The sequence below is a fragment of the Eumetopias jubatus genome, unplaced genomic scaffold (genome assembly GCF_037043125.1).
Source record: "Eumetopias jubatus isolate StellerSeaLion01/CBP00866 unplaced genomic scaffold, mEumJub1_p1.0 scaffold_7, whole genome shotgun sequence".
Taxonomy (NCBI): domain Eukaryota; kingdom Metazoa; phylum Chordata; class Mammalia; order Carnivora; family Otariidae; genus Eumetopias; species Eumetopias jubatus.
Genome location: NW_028274813.1, coordinates 64566650 through 64587600, shown reverse-complemented (window position 1 = coordinate 64587600; position 20951 = coordinate 64566650). Strand labels below are relative to the sequence as shown.

The 20951-nt window shown below is 40.2% G+C and overlaps 1 protein-coding gene across 2 annotated transcripts; it reads right to left on the bottom strand.

The window, feature by feature from the left end:
* Positions 1-1085: 1085 nt before the first annotated feature.
* DTD2 (D-aminoacyl-tRNA deacylase 2) lies at positions 1086-10658 on the bottom strand. Of its 2 annotated transcripts, none has more exons than XM_028114751.1 (3): positions 9945-10658; positions 6006-6075; positions 1086-1823 (listed from the first exon to the last, which is right to left on the bottom strand). In XM_028114751.1, exons 1-3 carry the CDS (start codon positions 10053-10055, stop codon positions 1498-1500), a joined length of 507 nt encoding a protein of 168 aa, XP_027970552.1. In that variant the 5' UTR covers positions 10056-10658; the 3' UTR covers positions 1086-1497. The 2 variants fall into 2 exon arrangements, with proteins under 2 accessions (XP_027970552.1, XP_027970553.1); XM_028114752.1 differs by having other exon boundaries at positions 9987-10658.
* Between the last annotated feature and the right edge of the window lie 10293 nt (positions 10659-20951).

Here is a 20951-nt window from a genome sequence, read left to right as displayed (position 1 = left end):
ACATTCACTAACAGAAAAAACACTGGCTCGAAATTGTTAGATAAATAACACGGAAAAGAACAAGTCAGCTTGTTTCCAAATAATTAAGAGTAGAAAGCTTCCCTTTTTCTTCCTTTTATGGCAATCTAAGAAAGGACTTCTAGAAAACTTACGAACACTAATTTCACAAAGCAGTAACTTTTAAAAACCAAGGACAGAAAATGAGACATACATTATTTTGGTTAAAAAAACTGAGAAACAGAAGTATTAATTAACCAATTGGTATATTAAATAAAAACTTTTTTTTTTTTTAAATAAAAACTTTTTAAAAAAGATTTTGACAGAGAGAGACACAGTGAGAGAGGGAACACAAGCAGGGGGAGTGGGAGGAGGAGAAGCAGGCTTCCCGTGGAGCAGGGAGCCCAATGTGGGGTTCGATCCCATCACGACCTGAGCTGAAGGCAGACGCCTAATGACTGAGCCACCCAGGCGCCCCAAATAAAAACATTTTTTAATCTTCATACCTTGTTCTTGTATCAACTTGTTTTTTTTTTTAAGATTTTACTTATTTGCTTGAGAGTGAGAGAGAGCACAGAGGCAGAGGGAGAGGCAGACCAATCACTGAGCACAGAGCCTGTGCAGGGCTCCATCCCAGGACTCCAAAATCACAACCTGAGCTGAAGGCAGTCGCTTAACCGACTGAGCCACCCAGGCACCCCTCAACTAAAGATTTTTTTTTTTAAAGATTTTTTTATTTGTCAGAGAGAGCGAGAGAGAGCACAAGCAGGGGGAGTGGTAGGCATAGGGAGAAGCAGGCTTCCCGCTGAGCAAGGAGCCTGATGTGGAACTTGATCCCAGGACCCTGGGATCATGACCTGAGCGGAAGGCAGATGCTTAACCGACTGAACCACCCAGGCGCCCCTCAACTAGATTCTTAAAACAATTTAAAGCACTTGGATGTCCTTGGAAAGTAATATAATGCACAATAACATTTCTAGACTACATTTTCACAGATATTATTAAAAAGAATAGTAAATAATGTATTGTTTTCATTCAGAATATGGAAAACTGAAATAGTAAAACAAAACTAACAAAACTGCAATCGGTTTGTGTGGGATTTTACCTAATTTTAATACAAAGTTATTTTTATTACATACTTCATACATTTGAGGGTATAAGAAATATTTTTCTTGATCGCACAAAATTCTTCATGCAAAATACTTAAGTACAGCTCTCTAAGAACATTTCCACAGTGACTATAAGGTGAATAGAAAGCATTTTTCAAGCTTTCAAGTGGAAGTGTAGGGGAAAGCAGGATGAAAGGTGAATGAGATCCAGAGTTTGGTGACTTGGCAAGGCAAGGTCATCCAATTAACAGGTTGCAGAGGTATGGATAGGACCCAGGATTTTCTTGTCTAAAAATGCTGCAGATTAAGGTATTCAAGAAGAGGAAGAAAATCGAATTATAGTTGGGACCATTTTATACCAGAAAACTGTAGAAACTAACTTTTTAATTTTTCAAAACTCAATTAGGTGTGTGTATGGTCCATTGGTATCCAGCTGTAACACCTGCCTGTTCCCGTATGTACCATGTTCCACCACAACCCCAGCTTCGGCACACTTGCTGTTGGCAGCCAGTTCTTTTTCACATAGAGTCACAAATTGGGAATAAAGTTCCAAGCCTTCTTCTTTTCCAGAGTTAGAGTGATACTGCATGTTTCTTCCTTTTACTCTCCCCCCAAGGGTGGCTTGAGGGATGATTAGAACATTGCCAGGGAGGTCCAATATAGACACGTGCTTACCATTTTCTGTTTCACTTAACTTCACATTTAACAGTGTATTAACTGGGTGGGGAAGAAAGGCAAAACATCTTGAAGTGAGAAACATGAAGAAAACCAATAATCATCCAGTCAGCAAATCTCATGTTTAAAATCTAGTTTGTTGGCTCATGCTTTTTACCCAAAATCTCTGCTCAGATTTAAAGAACTGCTTCACTAAGCTAAATGATCTAAGCAGGAAAATAAGGCAAATTTCATGCAAAAAATGGCATGATGTTTTAAATCCAACTGGGCAGTCAAGATTCCTAACAATAAATTCATGCAGTAATGACTAAAAATTAACTGTATACTGAAACCTCAAAATATTGTTGCCCCAGGGGGATACATGAAAAGATTTTGCATTTTTGTTCCTTTTTATATTCCATAAGCAAATCTCATTGGAAAAAGGCCATGATGAATCCTCCACACTAAATTCTGCTTTATAACAAAGAATATTAAATAGAAATCTTAGAGTAACTTAACTGCTTAGAGTTCTAAGGTGAGACAAAGGTTCCAGGTTCATTATGATTATAAACCAGATACTTTTGCAGTTTCATAATCTCAAAGGCACTATTTAACACAGTCTAATCATATGACAGATGTAACCCATGGGAGAGGAGTAAAGCTGACAACAAGCATCATCAGAAATTCACTGTTACAACCGAAAAAGTAAATCAAAAGGTATACTGGCATTATGTTCATAAACACACAAGAAAACATGGTGTTATTATTTTTATGGCATTTATGACACTATACTCTTATAGCTATTAAGAACTGTCAAAAAAGCCATAAATATCTATGTCTAGCTAAAAGTCTAAACTTAGAAAACCTTTACATCTTAACATTAGCTACTTTCAAAACAGTAAACAAAAGAAACACCTAATATGAATAGCCTTAGGGTCTTCTTGACTCTATAAAGGGTATAAATAACATCTGCTTATAAAGAATACTCCTCAGGGGCGCCTGGGTGGTTTGTCGGTTAAGCATCTAACTCTTGTTTTAAGCTCAAGTCATGATCTCAGGGTGGTGAGATCAAGCCCCCATTCGGGCTCCATGCTTGGCATGGAGTCTGCTTGAGATTCTCTCTCTCCTTTTCCTCTGCCCCTTCCCATGCTTGCACACACACTCTCTCAAATAAATAAAATCTTAAAAAAAAAAAATTCCTCAGAGGACAAATGGTAAAAGAAACTATATAGATCTCACACTCCTACCCAATAATTAGGCTTGAAAAGGTATGCTTTCTAGTAGGGTTGTCAATGGTTTCAAGTACTGGAAGGTTTGTAGTAATATTAGGAAAGACTCAGTCTGGTTGCCCCACTCTACAGATCAGGGAATTGACCTGGTAGAAACCTGCCAAGATGAACACCCAAATGAATTCCTAAAGTATGCATTAAGCATTTTCAATTTTCAACTAATATCTATTTTAAAATACCTCTAATTTTCTCTCTTATGAATAGGACTTTGCTATATAGCCAGCAGTTGTTATTGATTGCTTCTAAGGAAACTGTAACTCTCCAGGGCACTTTGTTCCAAGGGAAATCTCTATCCAGCTAGCCAGGCCTCAGGCTAGTGACAGACTAAGTAGACAATTTTGGAATAACAGGCGAGTGAAGTACAAGTTATTATACTTCCTCACACCTCCCTCTACTGGCTATAACTGAAAATTCAATTAATGTTGTTGGTATACAAATATCAGTATGTAGAAATAAATATAACACAACTGTCAGTAAGTAGAATTAAAATGAGACAAGGAATCAATGATATGTTGGAAACTCAAAGATCTTAAGACAGGTTATCAATCTAGTATCTCCAATGATGTATATGGGAAGTTAAGCTTTGACAGGTTCCTGGATCTCAGTTCAATTATACTGAAGATGAACTGAGAAAGATTCTGCACATCTCTATGTTAGCCATGTAACTTCAGACTTTATGGATATAACTGGTTATGTTCCCAAGGGATACATGATTTGATTAGAAAGATCTGAATCCATGTAATAAGTATGAGGTGGGATTTAAGAGAATCCCATCACACAGGCTTACTTTGCCTCCTGGAATAAAGGAAGTACAAGCTAATGCTATCAATAACAGATGGACTTTTTTTCTTTATAACTCACACCAACCAGCAGAATGGGATAGAATTTCTGTTCTTTACTGAGAATCGTGATATATACAGTTTTATTTTCGACTGTCCACTAAAAGAGTTAAGGTAGACCTCCTAATTCATCACAGTCTTAATGTATGTATTCAGAATGAACTTAGACATAGATGGAAGCACACAAGATTTATTTAGTATTACACAAAATGTAGCTTGGATTTGGTTGGCTCATTTCATTTTATTATGCTTAAGAGTCACTTAAGAAAGTATGAAACAACTTTAGGAGTCAATCTTAAGTCATAATGACAAAAATTCTCTTCCTGTTTTTGTAGATTTCTACCATACTTTCTATGGTCAATAAAGATTTAATTCAAGGCAAAATATTAACTTAGGAAAATGGACACAATGTCCAATACCCAAGCAATAGGTCTTGGCAAATCATCCTCTGTAATAGGAGCCCTCATTTCATTTGCTCTATTATTTTATTTTTTTAGGATTTTATTTATTTATTTGACAGAGAGAGACACAGGGAGAGAAGGAACACAAGCAAGGGGAGTGAGAGAGGGAGAAGCAGGCTTCCCGCTGAGCAGGGAGCCCGATGTGGGGCTCGATCCCAGGACCCTGGGATCATGACCTGAACTGAAGGCAGACGCTTGAAACGATTGAGCCACCCAGGCGCCCCCCTCCCCCTTTTTTAAAGTAATCTCTATATCCCAACATGGGGCTTGAACTCATGATCCTGAGATCAAGAGTTGCATGCTCCACTGACTGAGCCAGCCAGGCACCCATTTTCTCTTTAAACCCTAGAAAGCTCCCTATTATCTTCCAGAATCAAATTTCAAACCATCAGTTATTGGCTTTCCCCCTTACCTATCATAGTCCTTAAAGTCTAATTTTCATCTGACAAAGTTGTCAAACATGTTTGATGTCTTGGTATAAAATTACCTCTGGGAGATTTTAGCCTTTTGCCCCAGAGGTTCCTCATTGGGCTATTTACCCTGGAGTGCCACTACTTGAAGCTCTTCTAGGTTAACTTCTGCATGTCACAACTACCCATTTGTATAATTTATATTTCTTATTAATCCAACTAACGGGTGCTGTCCGCTACTAATAAAGAGAATATAACATGTCCCCAACCTTAGGGATAACTTCATTAACTCAGGTTTTTTATACATAATTATTTTATCAAATACTAGTATTTGATGTGGTGTATCTGAAACTATGTAATTATCACAAGGAATGTGCAGTGCTATGGACTATCAGAGACAGTGGAGAACTGCAGGCAGGTAAATTAGTGTTCAGAGATAACTGAACACTGACCCAGCTTTTCTGTCCCTGGAGGAGGTATGGTTGTGATGACACTGAACCTTGTTCAAGATCAGGAGAACCTTATATTTATAAACATTTCTTATTTTAAAAAAGGTGCATAAATAATTTAAACTTTTCCTAATAATGATATTAAGACTTAGCTGTCCAGATTTGATGGGACCCACATCTTGCACATACAGTGTCACCAACATGACCCTGTCAGGGACTGTGGGAGTTAAGGAAACTATATTAAGAAATGAAGCATCTGGGGCGCCTGGGTGGCTCAGTCAGTTAAGCGTCTGCCTTCTGCTCAGGTCATGATCCCAGAGTCCTGGGATCGAGCCCCGTGTTGGGCTCCCTGCTCAGCAGGAAGCCTGCTTCTCCCTCTCCCTCCGCCTGCTGCTCTGCCTACTTGTTCTGTCAAATAAAGAAATAAAATCTTAAAAATAAAAAAAAAAGAAAGAAATGAAGCATCTGCTTCTTCCTATGTGGCCACCCTGCTAACAAGTTTCTGCTAGAAACATGGCTGGATCTCAACTGTGTTGTCTGTGTGCGCACACATGTGTGTACCCTGTCCTAAACTAATCTATAAGCCATATGAAATGGTGCAGATGTTTTGAAAGAATCTCACCATACTTGCTTACTTTAAACTTTAGAAAAGGCAAAAGTAGCTAAAGCCAACAACTGTAGAGTTAACTCATTTAAAACTTACCAGTACAACTTAAGATTGTGGTTTTTACCTCTTCTGGTTCATCTATCTCTTCCTACTCATTTTTACTTTTAAAAAACAAACATCAAGTACATACCCATTTTGGGAAGAAGTTCTTTATTAGCTCCCTTGAAAAAACACACGTAGATTACTAATCCTCTCTGAACCTATGAGAAATCACCAGAGAAAACTCAGATTAGAAAAAAACTACATAGAGATACAGAAGTAAATGACTAAAGTTTCAAAACTGCTATATGGAGATTAAACCCACAGGAAGAGAAATACATTTTTATAACAGATTTGATTTTTTAAATATGTGAGAAAACAAAATCTTTTTCAATATTTAATCACCTTAATTATCATTTCTTACAAAAATTAAGTTTAAGATATAACCAAGAGCAGTGAAGACCACAAGTTGTACCCTCAAACATTTACTTCTAGTCAAAGTCATTATGAGTATGAACCAGCCTCCTCTCCCTTAAGTAAGGCTGACACTTAGAAATGTGTAGTTTGCTGAGCCCCATTTATTCAACACCAAATGAATTCACACTATATTAGATATGGCTGATGTAGAAGCAACAGCGTGACTGATGTCTTTTGACGTCATTACTCTTTATTCTTCCAAATCCATTTACTTGCAGGTAATAAAACTAAGGGTCTGACTCTACTTCACTAAATTCCAAAAACTGTCCAATTATTTTTTGTTATTGTCAATGCTTTAAATCAACAGTGATTAAGCCTTGATACTGCATTTATGATATTAAGTTCTACATCATGAGGTTGTCTGTTAATAGGAATGTAAGGTTTTTTTTGTTTTGTTTTGTTTTTTAAGAGAGCGAGCTCGAAAGGGAGAGGGACAGAGAGAATCCCAGGCAGGCTCCACCCCCAGTGCAGAGCCCATCTAAGATGAACTCAATCCCACGACACTGAGATCATGACCTGAGCTGAAACTGAATTGGATGCCCAACTGGCTGAGCCACCCAGGTGCCTCAGGAATGTAAACTTTTAAATACAATGACTTGGGTATTTCTTTATTAGCTCTTGTAGGATACATATGGAAAAGAGAGAAATGATAAATGACTGATTTTGCTGCTGAGTGAATCATTAAATTTCTTATTTTGTAGATGAACTTTGTTGAGTCTAAGAGCTATTATAAAGATTAAATTGGGGCGCCTGGGTGGCTCAGTCGTTAGGCATCTGCCTTCGGCTCGGGTCATGATCCCGGGGTCCTGGGATTGAGCCCCGCATCGGGCTCCCTGCTCAGCAGGAAGCCTGGTTCTCCCTCTCCCACTCCACTGCTTGTGTTCCTTCTCTCGCTGTGTCTGTCAAATAAATAAAAAAATCTTTTAAAAAAATATTAAATTAATATTTGTAAAGTGCTTAAAACAGTGCCTAGCTCATAGTAAGAGCTATATAAGTGTTTATTAAATTAGTATGTAAAAATAAATTTAAGGGCTGAAGCACAATTTATTTTACATTTTAATTCCCAAAGCACTTTACAGACATGACAGGGACTCAATTTATCTGTTGTTTGCATTTAAGTTCAACTGTATCTTACAGGCTCTGTTATCTAAATAGTCTTCTATATAAACATAAATGCAGCTTTGCACTCACTCTTGATTTACTGGAAAATAAGTAATTTTTAAGAAGTGCAAATGTGCTTCTGGAACAAGCAAAGGTCTGGCAGGATGAATGATACAGGTATTTGCACCACTGTCACAGGTCACTCCACCAGGATCGTTTTAGTACCAGCCCAAATCTCAAGCACATTCAGTCAAAATCTCAGGCATATTCGTATTTGGACACTTGCAATGTCAGAATTAAATATCTAATGATATGCAGAAATAGACACCTGTTCCTTCCACCCACCACACTACCTCCTCATTAAGGTATTTTCTTTTAGTTTATTCCAATAATAGATCTTAAGTTGTGTCCTACAAATTCCCCTCTTCAAGTCAGAACCACTTTTCTTTTAGCTTCTTTTGGTAGAAAACATTTTAAATATATAGGAAATTACATATAATTCTCACCATAGTTGTTTTTTTTTTTAATTTTTAAGATTTATTTATTTATTTTAGAGAGCAGAGACAGAGAGCAAGCACATGCATGAGCAGGGGGACAGGCAGAGGGAGAGAATCTTCAAGCAGACTCTGCTGAGCTCTGAGCCCAATGCAGGGCTGGATTCCACCACTCATGGGATCATGACCTGAGCTGAAACCAAGAGTCAGAGGCTTAACCAACTGAAACACCCAGGCAGCCCTCTCACCATAATTTTAAAATGTTCACCTTTTCGGGAAGAAAAACATTAGCCTGTGACAACAATGGTCTAAATGAATAAAACTGAGCACATAAAGTAACCTTCAAATCTTTTGACAAAACAATATTACTTTAAAAAAATTATAACTTTTAATAGAATAGGGAAGAGGATGTTTGAAAAGGAGGAAAAAATTTACTTTCTCACTATCTGTCAGTTCTTTATACTAATTTAGCTATGTGTGGGAGTGAAATAGAAAGCTTTCGAATAGCTTTTAGAGTTTATCAACACAAACTGATAGTTTGGAAGGCTGCAATAAAGTATGATTTTGCATAAGGAACTGTGGCATGAAGAATATTAAAAAGATTTAAAAAATGGAAGAAATCTAAATGATTAATAGTTTGGAATTTATAGCCCCAAGATTTAACTATAAAAATAGGCAATTCTTTGGATAGGACGACAAATATGAAAAGAACAAAATTCCACAATACAGAAGAGAAATCAAGACCTCAAAAAAGGGGGTTGCATAACAAAAACAAGAAACATGAATTTTTGAGAAAGAAATGGGTAGGGGAAATATAGGAATATTTGTGCTTATAAACATTTCTAAATTAGCAAAGAGTAATAGATTCTGATTTAAGAATAACCACCCACATATCGTAGTTTATCGGTAATATTTAACATAATGACTAGGACTGTGTTAAGGAATGCTACATCTGGGACTGAATACTACATCTGGGACTGAGTGAAAAAGATGCTCCTACTTTAAGTTTTCGAGTATCTCCAAAAGCCTTAATTATCAACTAATTTTTCTTCATTTTAACTTACTCCAAAAATAGGTCAGGGGCGTTAAAGAACATTTTGTTTTTGCATAGACTTGGGGCAGGCTGTCTTTAAAGGGCAAATACTAGGGATGCCTGCGTGGGTCTGTTGTTGGACGTCTGCCTTCGGCTCAGGTCATGATCCCAGAGTCCTGGGATCGAGCCCCACATCGGGCTCCCTGTTCAGCGGGAAGCCTGCTTCTCCCTCTCCCTCTCCCCGTGCTTGTGCTCTCCCTCTCTATCTCTGTCAAATAAATAAATAAAATCTTTAAAAAAAAAAAAGGGCAAATACTAAAGTGGAAGGAACTTCTATCGGTGTGTTTTTTAAATTCTTCGGAGGAACTGTGTTCAATAACAACACATTATAATAAAAGTAGTAGTCTTTGTTTCTGGTTGCAAATACGTAAAATTTTTAAGTTTCTTGAAAAAAGAATTGTTTCACGGTTAGTCTCACTTCTGTACCTAGCTGCAGTCTACATTAAGAGGGAATTCCACAGGATCTGGAGCACAAGTCAAAACAGGTCTTGAACGTTAGCAACTAATCTAACCTACAAGCTCGAACCAGACCAGCCCTAGCCACCAGCAGCCCGAGCAAAGCAAAGGACGTGGCAAGGCCCTCGCTCTTTTGAAGCAAGAGATCTGAGACAATTAGGCCTCAAGTCCACCAAGCTCAGGTAGGCAGAAGGTGAGACGAAGTTCAAATTCCCGCGGTCCTAAGCAAGGTACACGCTCTTCCGCCGGCGGAAGAGGTCTGAGGAAGAAGGGGAAGGGCCAGGGCCCCCAGGCCTCTGCGGGAGGAGGTGGGTGGGCTGAGCGTAAGTCCGCACCGCCCACAGCACGTGCGGGCGCCACGCACCGCCAGCGCGGAGGGAGACGAGGGGGAGGGGAAGGCCGATTACCAAAAGAACGCAGGAAGGCCCGCCCCTGCACGCGGTACCGCGAGTGGAGGGGCTGACGTTACCTCCACCCACTGGCTCTCGGCGTCTCCCTCGGCTGGACGTACTTGCAGCCTGGCGTGCAGGCACTGCTGCAGAAGCGCCCGGGCGTGAGGTATCCGGCCGCTCTCAGACATGGTTTGAACCCGCGTTGCAATCCGATTCGTTCGAGGATCGCGCCGTGCAGGCTCCGCCTCCAGCGCGCGGGGAGGACGTGGCGGATCATGGCGGCGGGACGTTCTACGGGACCGTGGCACCACCCCTAGGGGGGCGGGGCCTCTGCCTGGCTCCAAGGTGACCCGGATGTGTGGTCTTCGAGGACAATGTATTGACTCCTACGGTGAACCTATCCAACTTTGTAGAGAGCGCTCAGTGTATACTTTAAACGAGTGGAAAGACTCATTGGATCTCTTCCATACACACCGTTTAAAGAAACATAGCTCAGAAAGCTTGTTTCCAGACGTTGAGAAATTTTAAATCTGCTTAAGTCCTTATTCCCATTATGAAGGTAGGTAAATAGAATGAATCAGTTGAATCATAAAACAAGCAGAAATGGAACTAAAAGCTATAAATCTTTCAAAAATTTCCTTAACTCCTATCAATAAAACAATGATACCTCGTCTGTCAGGAATGCTATAAATTATTCTGACGCTGCAGTTTTGGAAAAATGTTGGTATGCTATGTGAATGCACATTTGGAGTGCAGTTCTTTAGAAAATATCCTCGCTAAAAATATTCATATCCAAGAGAGTGTGTCATTGTTAATAAATTTTTTAACCTGCTCTAATGCAAAAATAAAATGACATATTCTGATGCACATAATGATGCTAAATTTTGTGGGGTTTCCTGTAAATACATATTAGAATGTAAATAAAAATTAGACAAAGGTTTGATCTTCTTTCCCACATAACCTATTCCTTGAATATGCATCAGATTAGCATTATTTTTCTTTGGGCTTGGAGGGTTTAGATGAGGAATAATAGTGCTACCATGATTGCATTACTCAGGTCATTGATTTGGGCTCAGTTGGCACAATATGCCTATACATTCGGGCCTGTTGTTTTGGAAGATGACATCACTGACAGTGTTGCTATCCATATAAAGTAGTGTGACTGAAGAAAATAACCCATGCATAATCAACAGTCCTTTCTACACAAAATGGACGCTGCCTGTTTGCTGGTCATCTTGCAGGCTGCTTTACACTTTCTGTAAAAACCAAAAGCAAAATCTCCCATTATCTCTGATTGCTGCATTGCAGGGGTTCCTGCGTTCGTTGACATTTGTCGGCAAAGCACAGACAAGTTGCATTGTTTGTGCCTTTGTGTCATTATAACTATTGAATCTCTTTTCTCTTCACTCCCGGACTCAAGTTTTACAGGGCTGTAAGGGAATTTGACATAAAGGCCCTTAGCCTTGACCCAGAGTAAGAGAGGACTATGACGTCCTTTTGTATATGAGTACAGGAGACAGCAAGTTTTCTTGAAAATAGGATATATGGTTCCTAGAGATCTTTCCACGGTGAAGGGACTTTAGCAAATTGGGACATCCGTCCTGTGAATAGGTGGAGTCTGCTTGGTGATGGTTAATCTCTCAAAAGTCACCGGTTGCTTTAAACCTTTCTGTTAGGTGAGAATCTCTTGGACACTACTGCAGGTAGTATAGGTTGTGACTCACTTATTCTTTCCTTCCACCTGCAGAGGGCAGTAGAGAGTAGGCACTAAAATATTCCTTTCTGTATTTTATTTTTTGACCTTCTAGTCTCTTTCCACAAAGAATTTAAGAAGGCAAGACATACATGCAATAAAATAATAGAATGTGAATAAACATAAAGCACTAGGAGTAAAGAAAATAGAATTTTATCAGTAAGTCCCAGTGGGGTAAATTGAAAACAAATAGATAAACAGTGGTTTTTGCCTGGAGTGCTGAGATGATATAATATGCAGCAGTCTTCACAGATACATCACTTTTTGTTATAAAACAGTTATACCCATTGTCAGGCAAGAAGAAGAGGCTGTAAAGCAGCCAGGAGCATTTATTTTGGGGTCTTAGGGATTACAGTCCTGGAACCACAGAGTGGACTGAAATTGAAAGTGTGTTCAGAATTGTAAGTGGAAAGTGCAGACGTATAAAGGCAAAGCCCAGGAGGTTATATGACTTCCTTTGATTGAATTGTGATTGGTGCTGACAGAGTTAAACTATCTAATAAACAATGGACTATTTGGCTGATAGAGGTTACATTATCTCTATTCCAGTCCAAAGTAGAAGGATATGTTCTAGAAGGTGGCAGAGGTGAAATTGACAAAAGTCAAAAGTCCAGGGTGTTCCAAAAATTGAAACAGACGTGCATATGCCTTGCTTCTTCCATACTCCCTGACCCTATTTTTGAGGGATTCTCTTAGCAATGTTTACTTCACTTTGGAATTTTCTTTCATATCATATGTAATGTTGAGGTGGCGCACGTTGTACAATTTCCTTCAAGTCAAGTAAAAGGTGAGGGGCACCTGGGTGGCTCAGTCGGTTAAGCGTCTGCCTTTGGTTCAGGTCATGATCCCAGGGTCCTGGGATCGAGCCCCACATTGGGCTCCCTGCTCAGTGGGGAGCCTGCTTCTCCCTCTCCCTCTGCCTGCCTCTCCCCCTGCTTGTGCTCTCTCTCTTTCTCTGTCAAATAAATAAATAAAATCTTAAAAAAAAAGAAGAAGTAAAAGGTGAAGTGCATCAGTAAGTTGGCTCTAGTGGAGGGTGGTGGTTGAACAAGAACATAAGAGTAGGCAAGAAATCACTGAGCAGGAATAGTTCTTGAACTGTTACAATGCTAAAAGGGGACTGTACGGTTAGTGGGTTATGTAGGAATGTGTTCTAGGCCCTCTGATATGGTACAGTGATTGATTTAGAGTTCGGTTTTTTTAAAAAAGATTTTATTTTTTATTTTTTGAGATAGAGAGCATGAACTGGCGAGAGGGAGAGAGAGAAGCAGACTCCCCACTGAGCAGGGAGCCTGATGTGGGGTTCAATCCCAGGACCCTGACCTGAGCCGAAGGCAAATGCTTAACTGACTGAGCCACCCAGGTGCCCCGAGGTAGATGTTTTAATCTTACAGAGGCTGGGAGAAATCTAGCCCCCCACTTGAAAGCTCCAAGATTTAATTTTTTCAGTGGTTAGTGAGGTGATCAGGTTCTGAGAAATTAGTTCACACTAACTAAAATGCACATGAATTGGGGTAGAACCAGAATACTAATTCATTTATAATAAATATTGCTGTGACACAGAGTGGAAATTCTCACATAGGACATGATCGACACCTTTGCCCTTGCGTTCAAGCATGTATACTAGGTCACATTCAAAAGTCTCTTAACTAATTTACTATAAGAGATAGTCACTCTTCTACCAGCACACAGGAAACTGAGGTTGGAAAGATCCTTGTGGATTCTGGCTTTAAGACACTTGCCACATGCATTAAAACTGTGAGGAAAGAGGAAACAAACATATTTAAATAAGAGCCTGAAACAAAAAGTCCAAAGGTAAATGCTCCAAACTGCAGGTATATATTTTGTCGTGGAGTCTATTCCTACACAGGCAGAAACCGAGGCCAGGAATGTTAATCCAGTCGAAGCCCCTCTATATAGAAGTACGAGGCCTGGGAAAATGACAGTTCCCTACCTAAGAGCTGAGTCTATCTTTAACATGATTAATTTGTACAACCAGGTAGGGGATGGGATTTGGAACGTGATATTGATTGTTCTTTTGTTCAACTGCTTTTTAAAATTATTTTGTTACTGCACCATTTGCTGGTGTGTTGCCTAAGTAACTTGATATTGCAAGTGCTTTAACTCTAAGGCAGTGATGGATATCTGGCAGTCTGTACGGTTTCCCCCTGGTAGGCTGATAAATTATCTTGATCTTTGGGTTATTTTTCTGTCCATAGTGTTGTAATAACTTAGCAAAGCATTGCATAACCGTTTGAATATTTGTAAACTCATGTTAGCCATTTTGTCAAGTCAGGCCAGCTGTTGTAAGGGCTTTTTTTTTTAAAGATTTATTCATTTATTTTAGGAGGGGGAGGGGCAGAGAGAAACTAAAGCAGACTCCACGCTGAGCAGGGAGCCCGATGCAGGACTCAAGTCTCACGACGTTGAGATCACAGCCTGAGCCGAAACCAAGAGTCAGATGCTTAACTGACTGCACCAACCAGGCACTCCTGTAAGGGCTTTTTATAATTTGGACACCTGCATCCTTTGTAGGAAAAAAACTATGGAAAATTTTGAATGGGCAGAAGAGATTTCTAGATATCCTTTTAAGGGAATGCTGGAGCCTCTGGGGATTCCTTTGGTCCTATACGGCTATATAGGATTTGTCTCTGACTAGGCTGTCTTACAACTCTTTAGAGATAGAAGTTAACTTGTTGAACACAAATTGTAAGCAAATCATTCCTGTCCATAAAAATGTAAAATTTGATTATTACTCTGTGGATGCTGACTGATTTTGCCCGTTTTGCATCCTTTTGTAAATTCATTTCAGCATTCCTTTCCTGACCATACATGTATAGCACCTTGAGTTTTCTCTCTCTTTTGAAAATAAACTTTAAATTGCACACCAGATTTAGATTTGTAGAAAGATGCAAAAATAGTACAGGGTTTTTATATACCCCTCACCCAATTCCCCCTTTTATTCACATCTCAAATTACTATGGTATGTTTGTCACAACTAAGGAAACAGCACTGGTATGTTAATTAAACTCCATCCTTTATTCAGATTTTGTTCGTTTTTCCACTAAATCCTTTTTCTGGATTCCATCCAGGATACCACATTACATTTAGTTATCATGTTTCCTCAGGCTTTGGCTGTTTCTCAGATTTTTCTTGTTTTTGATGACCTTGGCAGTTTTGGGGAATACTGGTCAGCTACATTGTAAGATGCCCTTCTATTGGAATTTGGTATTTTCTCATGATTAGACCAAGGTTATGGGTTTTTGAAGGATGATCACAGAGTTGAAGTGCCATTCTCATTACATCATATCAGGGGTACATGCAGACAACATGTCTTTTTTGCTGATGATATTAACCTTGATCACCTGGCTAAGGTGGTGTTTGCCAGGTTTCTCCAGTATAAAGTTAAGCCTTCCTCCCCTTTCCACAATATGCTCTTTGGAAGCAAATCCCTTAACACAGCCCATACTCAAGGAGTGTTAGTATCCACATTTTTGAGTGGGGGATATCTGCGTAAATTATTTGGAATTCTTCATACAGGAGATTTGAGCCCTCTTTTGAACTGGTTGTAATATCTTACTGGTTTCTTCCTTACTGAGTTAAATATTAATGAAATAAAAATCTTTGACACATGTCGATTTTATATTTGTATGAGAGTTGCAACTTTATTCTTTTAAAACTTTTCGTCTCATATTCCTCTACCAAGAAATGTTGTGGGAATTATCTTTTATATAGTTCTTTGACATTCATGAGTAAATGCCATACACAAATATATTATTTTGAAAAGAAGATACAGAATATTATTTATAGTAAAAGAAAAAAATATAAATTATTTTATCACACTGGGTGCCTGGGTGGCTCAGTTGGTTGGGCGACTGCCTTCGGCTCGGGTCATGATCCTGGAGTCCCGGGATCGAGTCCCACATCGGGCTCCCTGCTCAGCGGGGAGTCTGCTTCTCCCTCTGACCCTCTTCCCTCTCGTGCTCTCTATCTCTCATTCTCTCTCTCTTGAATAAATAAATAAAATCTTAAAAAAATTATGTTATCACACTAACTGTATCAGTCAGGGTCCCATCAGGAATCAAATACATTCTAAATAGGATAATCTGGGAACGTGTTATTTACAAGGAACTATTTACAAAGGTGTGGGTGTAGAGGAACCACAGGGATAGTATAGTAACCCCAGGGCATGGTGGCAACTGATATGTTTGGTACACACCCCCTGGTCTGAAGAGAGAAAGGGAGGGAGTCTGGAATCAAGAGGTAGAGACTTACGTAGACCCTTAAGAGAAGGAGTTGACCTTCTGCCAAGAAGCTCAGCCAACTCCACTTGACCTTTTTAGGAGGCAGTTAGGGAAATAAATACCTGACCCCATTCTCCATCTTCTTTGCATTTTCTGCCAGAGTTCCCCATTGGCAAACCCTACCAGAAGCTAGGAAGCAGGGGACCTGTTGCTGACCCAGGCTCCAGGGCAGAAGGCAAGGTGGAGAATGCTTGAACGTGGATCTGGAAGGTAAGCAAAAAACACCAAGCTCACTGACTGAAGAGGTTTTAAAGGCCACAGTGGGGACTCTTTTGTCATCTTTTTGTTGGAAGATGACAGCTGGGGAGACAGAAGTAGCTGAGTTAACATTTCTAATGGAACTCCTTAATTTCTCTAAGAGTTTAGAGAAATGAAGTTAGACTTTGTGAGTTATCAGTATAAGATGAGCCAAGGTCCTTGCATTACCCTCCCCCTGCTGCCCCTTTTTTCCAGTCATTGGAGGTATGGCTAAGACATTAGGGAAGAAAGGTTGCTGGGATCCTTGCCTTGGTGAAAATGCCCTCTACATGGCCCAACTTGCATGGCAGGAAGAGATGGAGCTGCTGCTTCTAAGGGGTCTTACAGAATTGGGTAAGAGGCATGTCACAGGAGACTATTAAAGACCCAAGTCCTTAAGCTTTCATGGAATCCTTTGGACCATGAGGGAAGGGACTCGGGATCAGATTTGATTTGATATAGAAGAAATAATGAATCACGTTTACTGTTTCTGAGTGTTGTAACTAAATAAAGTTCATACCAACTCCAGCAGCAAGTGAATAAATAATAGAGATTTCAATAATGAATTGTTCATATACACCTTAATCTTCCATTGCATTTGCTTGAGATGGAAAAGGGAAAGCTAGTGTTCTCAGATGGCAGCTCTCTGGTTGTCTGTTCCTTTTGACAAGTGAAGTGAAAGAAATACTGTAGATTCTTAGTTGGCTTAAAGAAGAACATTCTAAAAACCTCACAGAGAGACTTCCAACTCCAGAATTAATTTATAAGTGCATGTATTTATCCAATGGCTTATAAACATTTATCTATCATGTTAGATACCAAGTTAGGTGCTGGAAATATATGAGGAATAAGATACAGGTTTTACTCTCAGGGACCTCAGAATGTAGTGAAGAGACAAGGAAAACAATGGGGGAGCATCAGAAAAACTGTTTCTCTTTCCACCAGTGTGTTCTTTCCTTCTCAATAGGGGAAGGACAGGACTTGAAAGGGAAACCACCTCCTGGAAACCCCAAGTTAAACTAAACTGGGGTGACTGGCCTTAACTGGAAGGAAGATAAGGTCTTCGACCCAAACAATTTGGCATAAACTGAGTTTTCTGGGCCGTATCACAACTAGGCAACTTTTTTCTTAGTCACCAGCTGACTCTCTCTTCGGAATACCTTTCCCTATACAGGACCCTCAGTGTCTCTAAAGTACGCTCCAGGTTCGACCTCCAACTCAAAAGGTTTCCCTCCTTTAGGCCACAATCCAAGTCTAATATTCTTTTTTTTTTTTTTTTTAAGATTTTATTTATTTATTTGAGAGAGAGAGAGTGCACTCAGGGAGGGGGAGGACAGGTGGGACAGAGGGAGAAGCAGGCTCCCTGCTGACCAGGGAGCCCCATGAGGGGCATGCGGGACTCAATCCCAGGAGCCCGGGATCATGGCCTGACACTTAACCAACTGAGCCACCCAGGCGCCCCCCAAAGTCTAATATTTTAAGTACTGTGTTTAGGTGCACTCTGCTGGGTGTGAAGCTGATTAAGGTAATTCCCATTAACTTGTGAATGAAAGGTAACCTTCTTAAAAGGTATATTTGCATTTTAATGGCAGTCCCTTAACACAAATTAATCTCTAATTAGTAGAATGTGTTAGAGTTACTTTCTGTGGGAAGAAGGAGGTGGAATTACTCCTTAATTCTCCGCAAGTTTAAAAGAGCTGCTACTCCCAGAGCCTCTGGATTCTCACCTCCCAGACAGGACTCAGCACGATGCAATTTTGTTTCTCTTCCTGAAGCTAATCATTTTGAAAAGTTTTTAGGTTAAATTCAATGGACATCATCATCTTTTGAATAGCTTTTATATTTGGGGAAATTCCTATGATAGGAGCATCCTTTTCCCCTCTCAGGTAGAAACCAGAACTCAGCTCCCCAGCCTCCTTTGCAGCTAGGATGCAGGCATGCCAATTAGATACCTTCATGCAAGATTAAATTTGGAAGTGTGCAATGTGAATAAACAGGCTCTGCATGGGACTTCTATGTTCCTCATGGCAGTGTTGGTAGAGCTTTCAGGAAAGGACAGTTCTAGACTTGATGCAGAAGTGCCATTGGTGTCAGCAGCAGTTGCAGTAGAACCAAGTTGCTGGGGTTCGAGGCTCAGTGGGAGCAGTAGCAGAAGCTGGCTCCATTCACTGAAGTAGAGAACACGAGTGACACGACGCCTGGGTGGCTCAGTTGGTTGAACATCTGCCTCTGGCTCAGGTCATGATCCCAGGGTCCTGGGATTGAGCCTTGCATCGGGCTCCCTGCTCAGCGGGGAGTCTGCTTCTCCCTCTCCCTCTGTACCTCCCCCCCCACCCGCCCACTCATGCTTGCACTCTCTTTCTCTCTCTCATGCAGCGAGAGAGAGCACAGGTAGGGAGGAGGGATTGTATCTTTTCACTGTTGTATTCTCAGAGCTCAGATTCTCAGGGGACAGTTACATAAACTCTCCGAGTAAATAGTTGTTGCCCCTAGTTTCTCAGGGCTATGGATTTGGCTTCTGTTGTGCACACCATGCTACCTTAAACCCCAATCCCTCCTATATGTTCACAGCTGGGTAGCCCATTCCTCTCATTAAAACAAGGACCCATTTCTTGAGAAAAGAACTCAAGCTGGCATTTGAAACGCGTCCCTAGTCATCTCTGTATTCTTTTCTTGAGCCTGTTTGATCCTGATATAATGAAGCAGGTTTATATAATTGGATGCTAATAAGCACATTGTTTTGAAAGACTGTCTCCAAACATGAGTTCCAAAAGCAAAGCCACTAATTCTTTGTTTATAAACCTTGGGTTCTGAGAATTTGTAAGAGTGAGGAAGTTGGTGAGATCAATACAACTATAATGGGTAGGTTTTCTCAAAGTTAACCATAGTTTTATGGGAAGTTAAAAAATACATTCTGGGAGAATTTTCTTAAGTTTACATCCCATTTTTTCCATATATTTTTTTAAAGATTTATTTGACACAGAGAGAGAGACAGGGAGAAAGGGAACACAAGCAGGGGGAGTGGGAGAGGGAGTAGCAGGCTTCCTGCTGAGCAGAGAGCCTGATGATTTGGGGTTCCAACCCAGGACTCTGGGATCATGACTGGAGCCAAAGGCAGACGCTTAACAAATGAGCCACCCAGGCTCCCCTACATCCCATTTTCTTAAAATTTAAAGTGATAAGTTAAAAAAAATCTCTTAATAATATATCGATACAGTGTTTTATATTTTAGAAGTAACTTCACTTCCACAATCTCATTAAGAGATGTCCCCATATTATAGATGAGGAAGCTAAGGCCCAGAAAATTTGGATAACCTGCCTCATATAAAACACCAAACTAGAGGCAAAGCCAGACTATCACCCAGATCTTCTGATTACAAGCTCAATGCTATTTTTTAACTTTTACTTTGTGTGTGGATCCTGACATTTTCTAGGCATTTGTTTGATTTTTGCAGCCAAAAAGGTGACTTCTGTTGAAATAAACAGATTAGGTAGATCTGGGCTTAAAGCCCAGCCTTTCGGTCTCCTAGCAGTGACCTCAGGCAGTGGGTATAATAGTTGAGAGCGTGGATTCTAGCACCACGTCGCCGGGGCTTATAATACTGGCTCTTCCAATTGCTTACTCTATGGCCTTGGGCAAGTGCATCACTTTCATCATCTGTAAAGTAGGGATAAAAATGTGACCTAATTAAGAGAACTGCTATAGGATTAAGTGAGTTACGATTTGTAAAGCACACAGAATCATGCCTGCACACAAGGTAAGTGTGATGTAAATCTTTGTTAAATAAAAATCTGGTTCAGGAGCGCCTGGGTGGCTCGGTTGGTTGAGTGTCTGCCTTCGGCTCAGGTCATGATCCCAGGGTCCTGGGATCCAGCCCCGCATCAGGCTCTCTGCTCAGCGGGGAGCCTGCTTCTCCCTCTCCTTCTGCTGCTCCCCATGCTTGTGCTATCTCTGTCAAATAAATAAGTAAAATCTTTAAAAAAAAATCTGGTTCAATCTTATTATTTTATACCTAAGGTCATTTTTCAAATCACACATTGTGATTACCCATATTCAATTTTCATTAAGTATCTTTTCTCGGATACCAATTGTGTATAATAGTCATAGAAAAGAAAATAGTGTGACTGATAGGCTTCTTGTGTCCTTGAGGAGTTTACAATCCACAGAGAGATGGAACAAAATATTTTTTTAAAAACCCAGGAAAGAGCACTTCCTTGTTTCTTATTGTGGCAAGTTTGAGGAGGGAGACAAAAGGCTGTCTACGTAGCTTCTAGGTTTCCCATGCTATTCTTGTTTCAAAGAATCATATGTTCCATCCAATAACTTTCTCGAGTCCTGCATCATAAACTTCAGGGGCTTGTCAGGATATGCAAGTGTGGGGCGGGAAGAAGCACTGGTCCTTGCTTGCTGCAGGGACACTCGGAGCCACGGCCTGGTGGTCAGTCCTACTCCTGCTCTGGGAAAACTGTTCCGGCTCCAAAAGCGTGACATAGGGGCCAACAATGAAAGCTGTCATCTACCTGAAGCTTTTTGTCCCTCTTATTCAAAGAGAGAGAGAGAGACCAAGCCCTCAGATGTCAGGGAGGTAGTGAAGCCAAGTCAATTAGCAGCATTTCTAGGGTAACAAACTACTATTACTTTTCTTGGAAAAAAAAAAGTAATGAAGGTTAATTTTCCCTCCTTCCTGTAACCCCTTGTAATTAATATCATCCATTCTGGGGATTTCTGACTAGGATATATGCCTGTGGTTTGGAATGGGTTGTGCAAAGCCAGCTGGAATATTTAGGGA

What these genes read in the sequence shown, in the direction of transcription:
- DTD2 (XM_028114751.1), bottom strand. Translation starts at nt 10,055, where the DNA reads ATGTCTGAGAGCGGCCGGATACCTCACGCCCGGGCGCTTCTGCAGCAG. An exon ending in CCGAGAGCCAGTGGGTGGAG is followed by an intron (nt 6,076 to 9,944) that starts GTAACGTCAGCC and finishes GATTTCTCATAG; the next exon opens with GTTCAGAGAGGATTAGTAAT. An exon ending in AGAACTTCTTCCCAAAATGG is followed by an intron (nt 1,824 to 6,005) that starts GTATGTACTTGA and finishes TTCCCCACCCAG; the next exon opens with TTAATACACTGTTAAATGTG.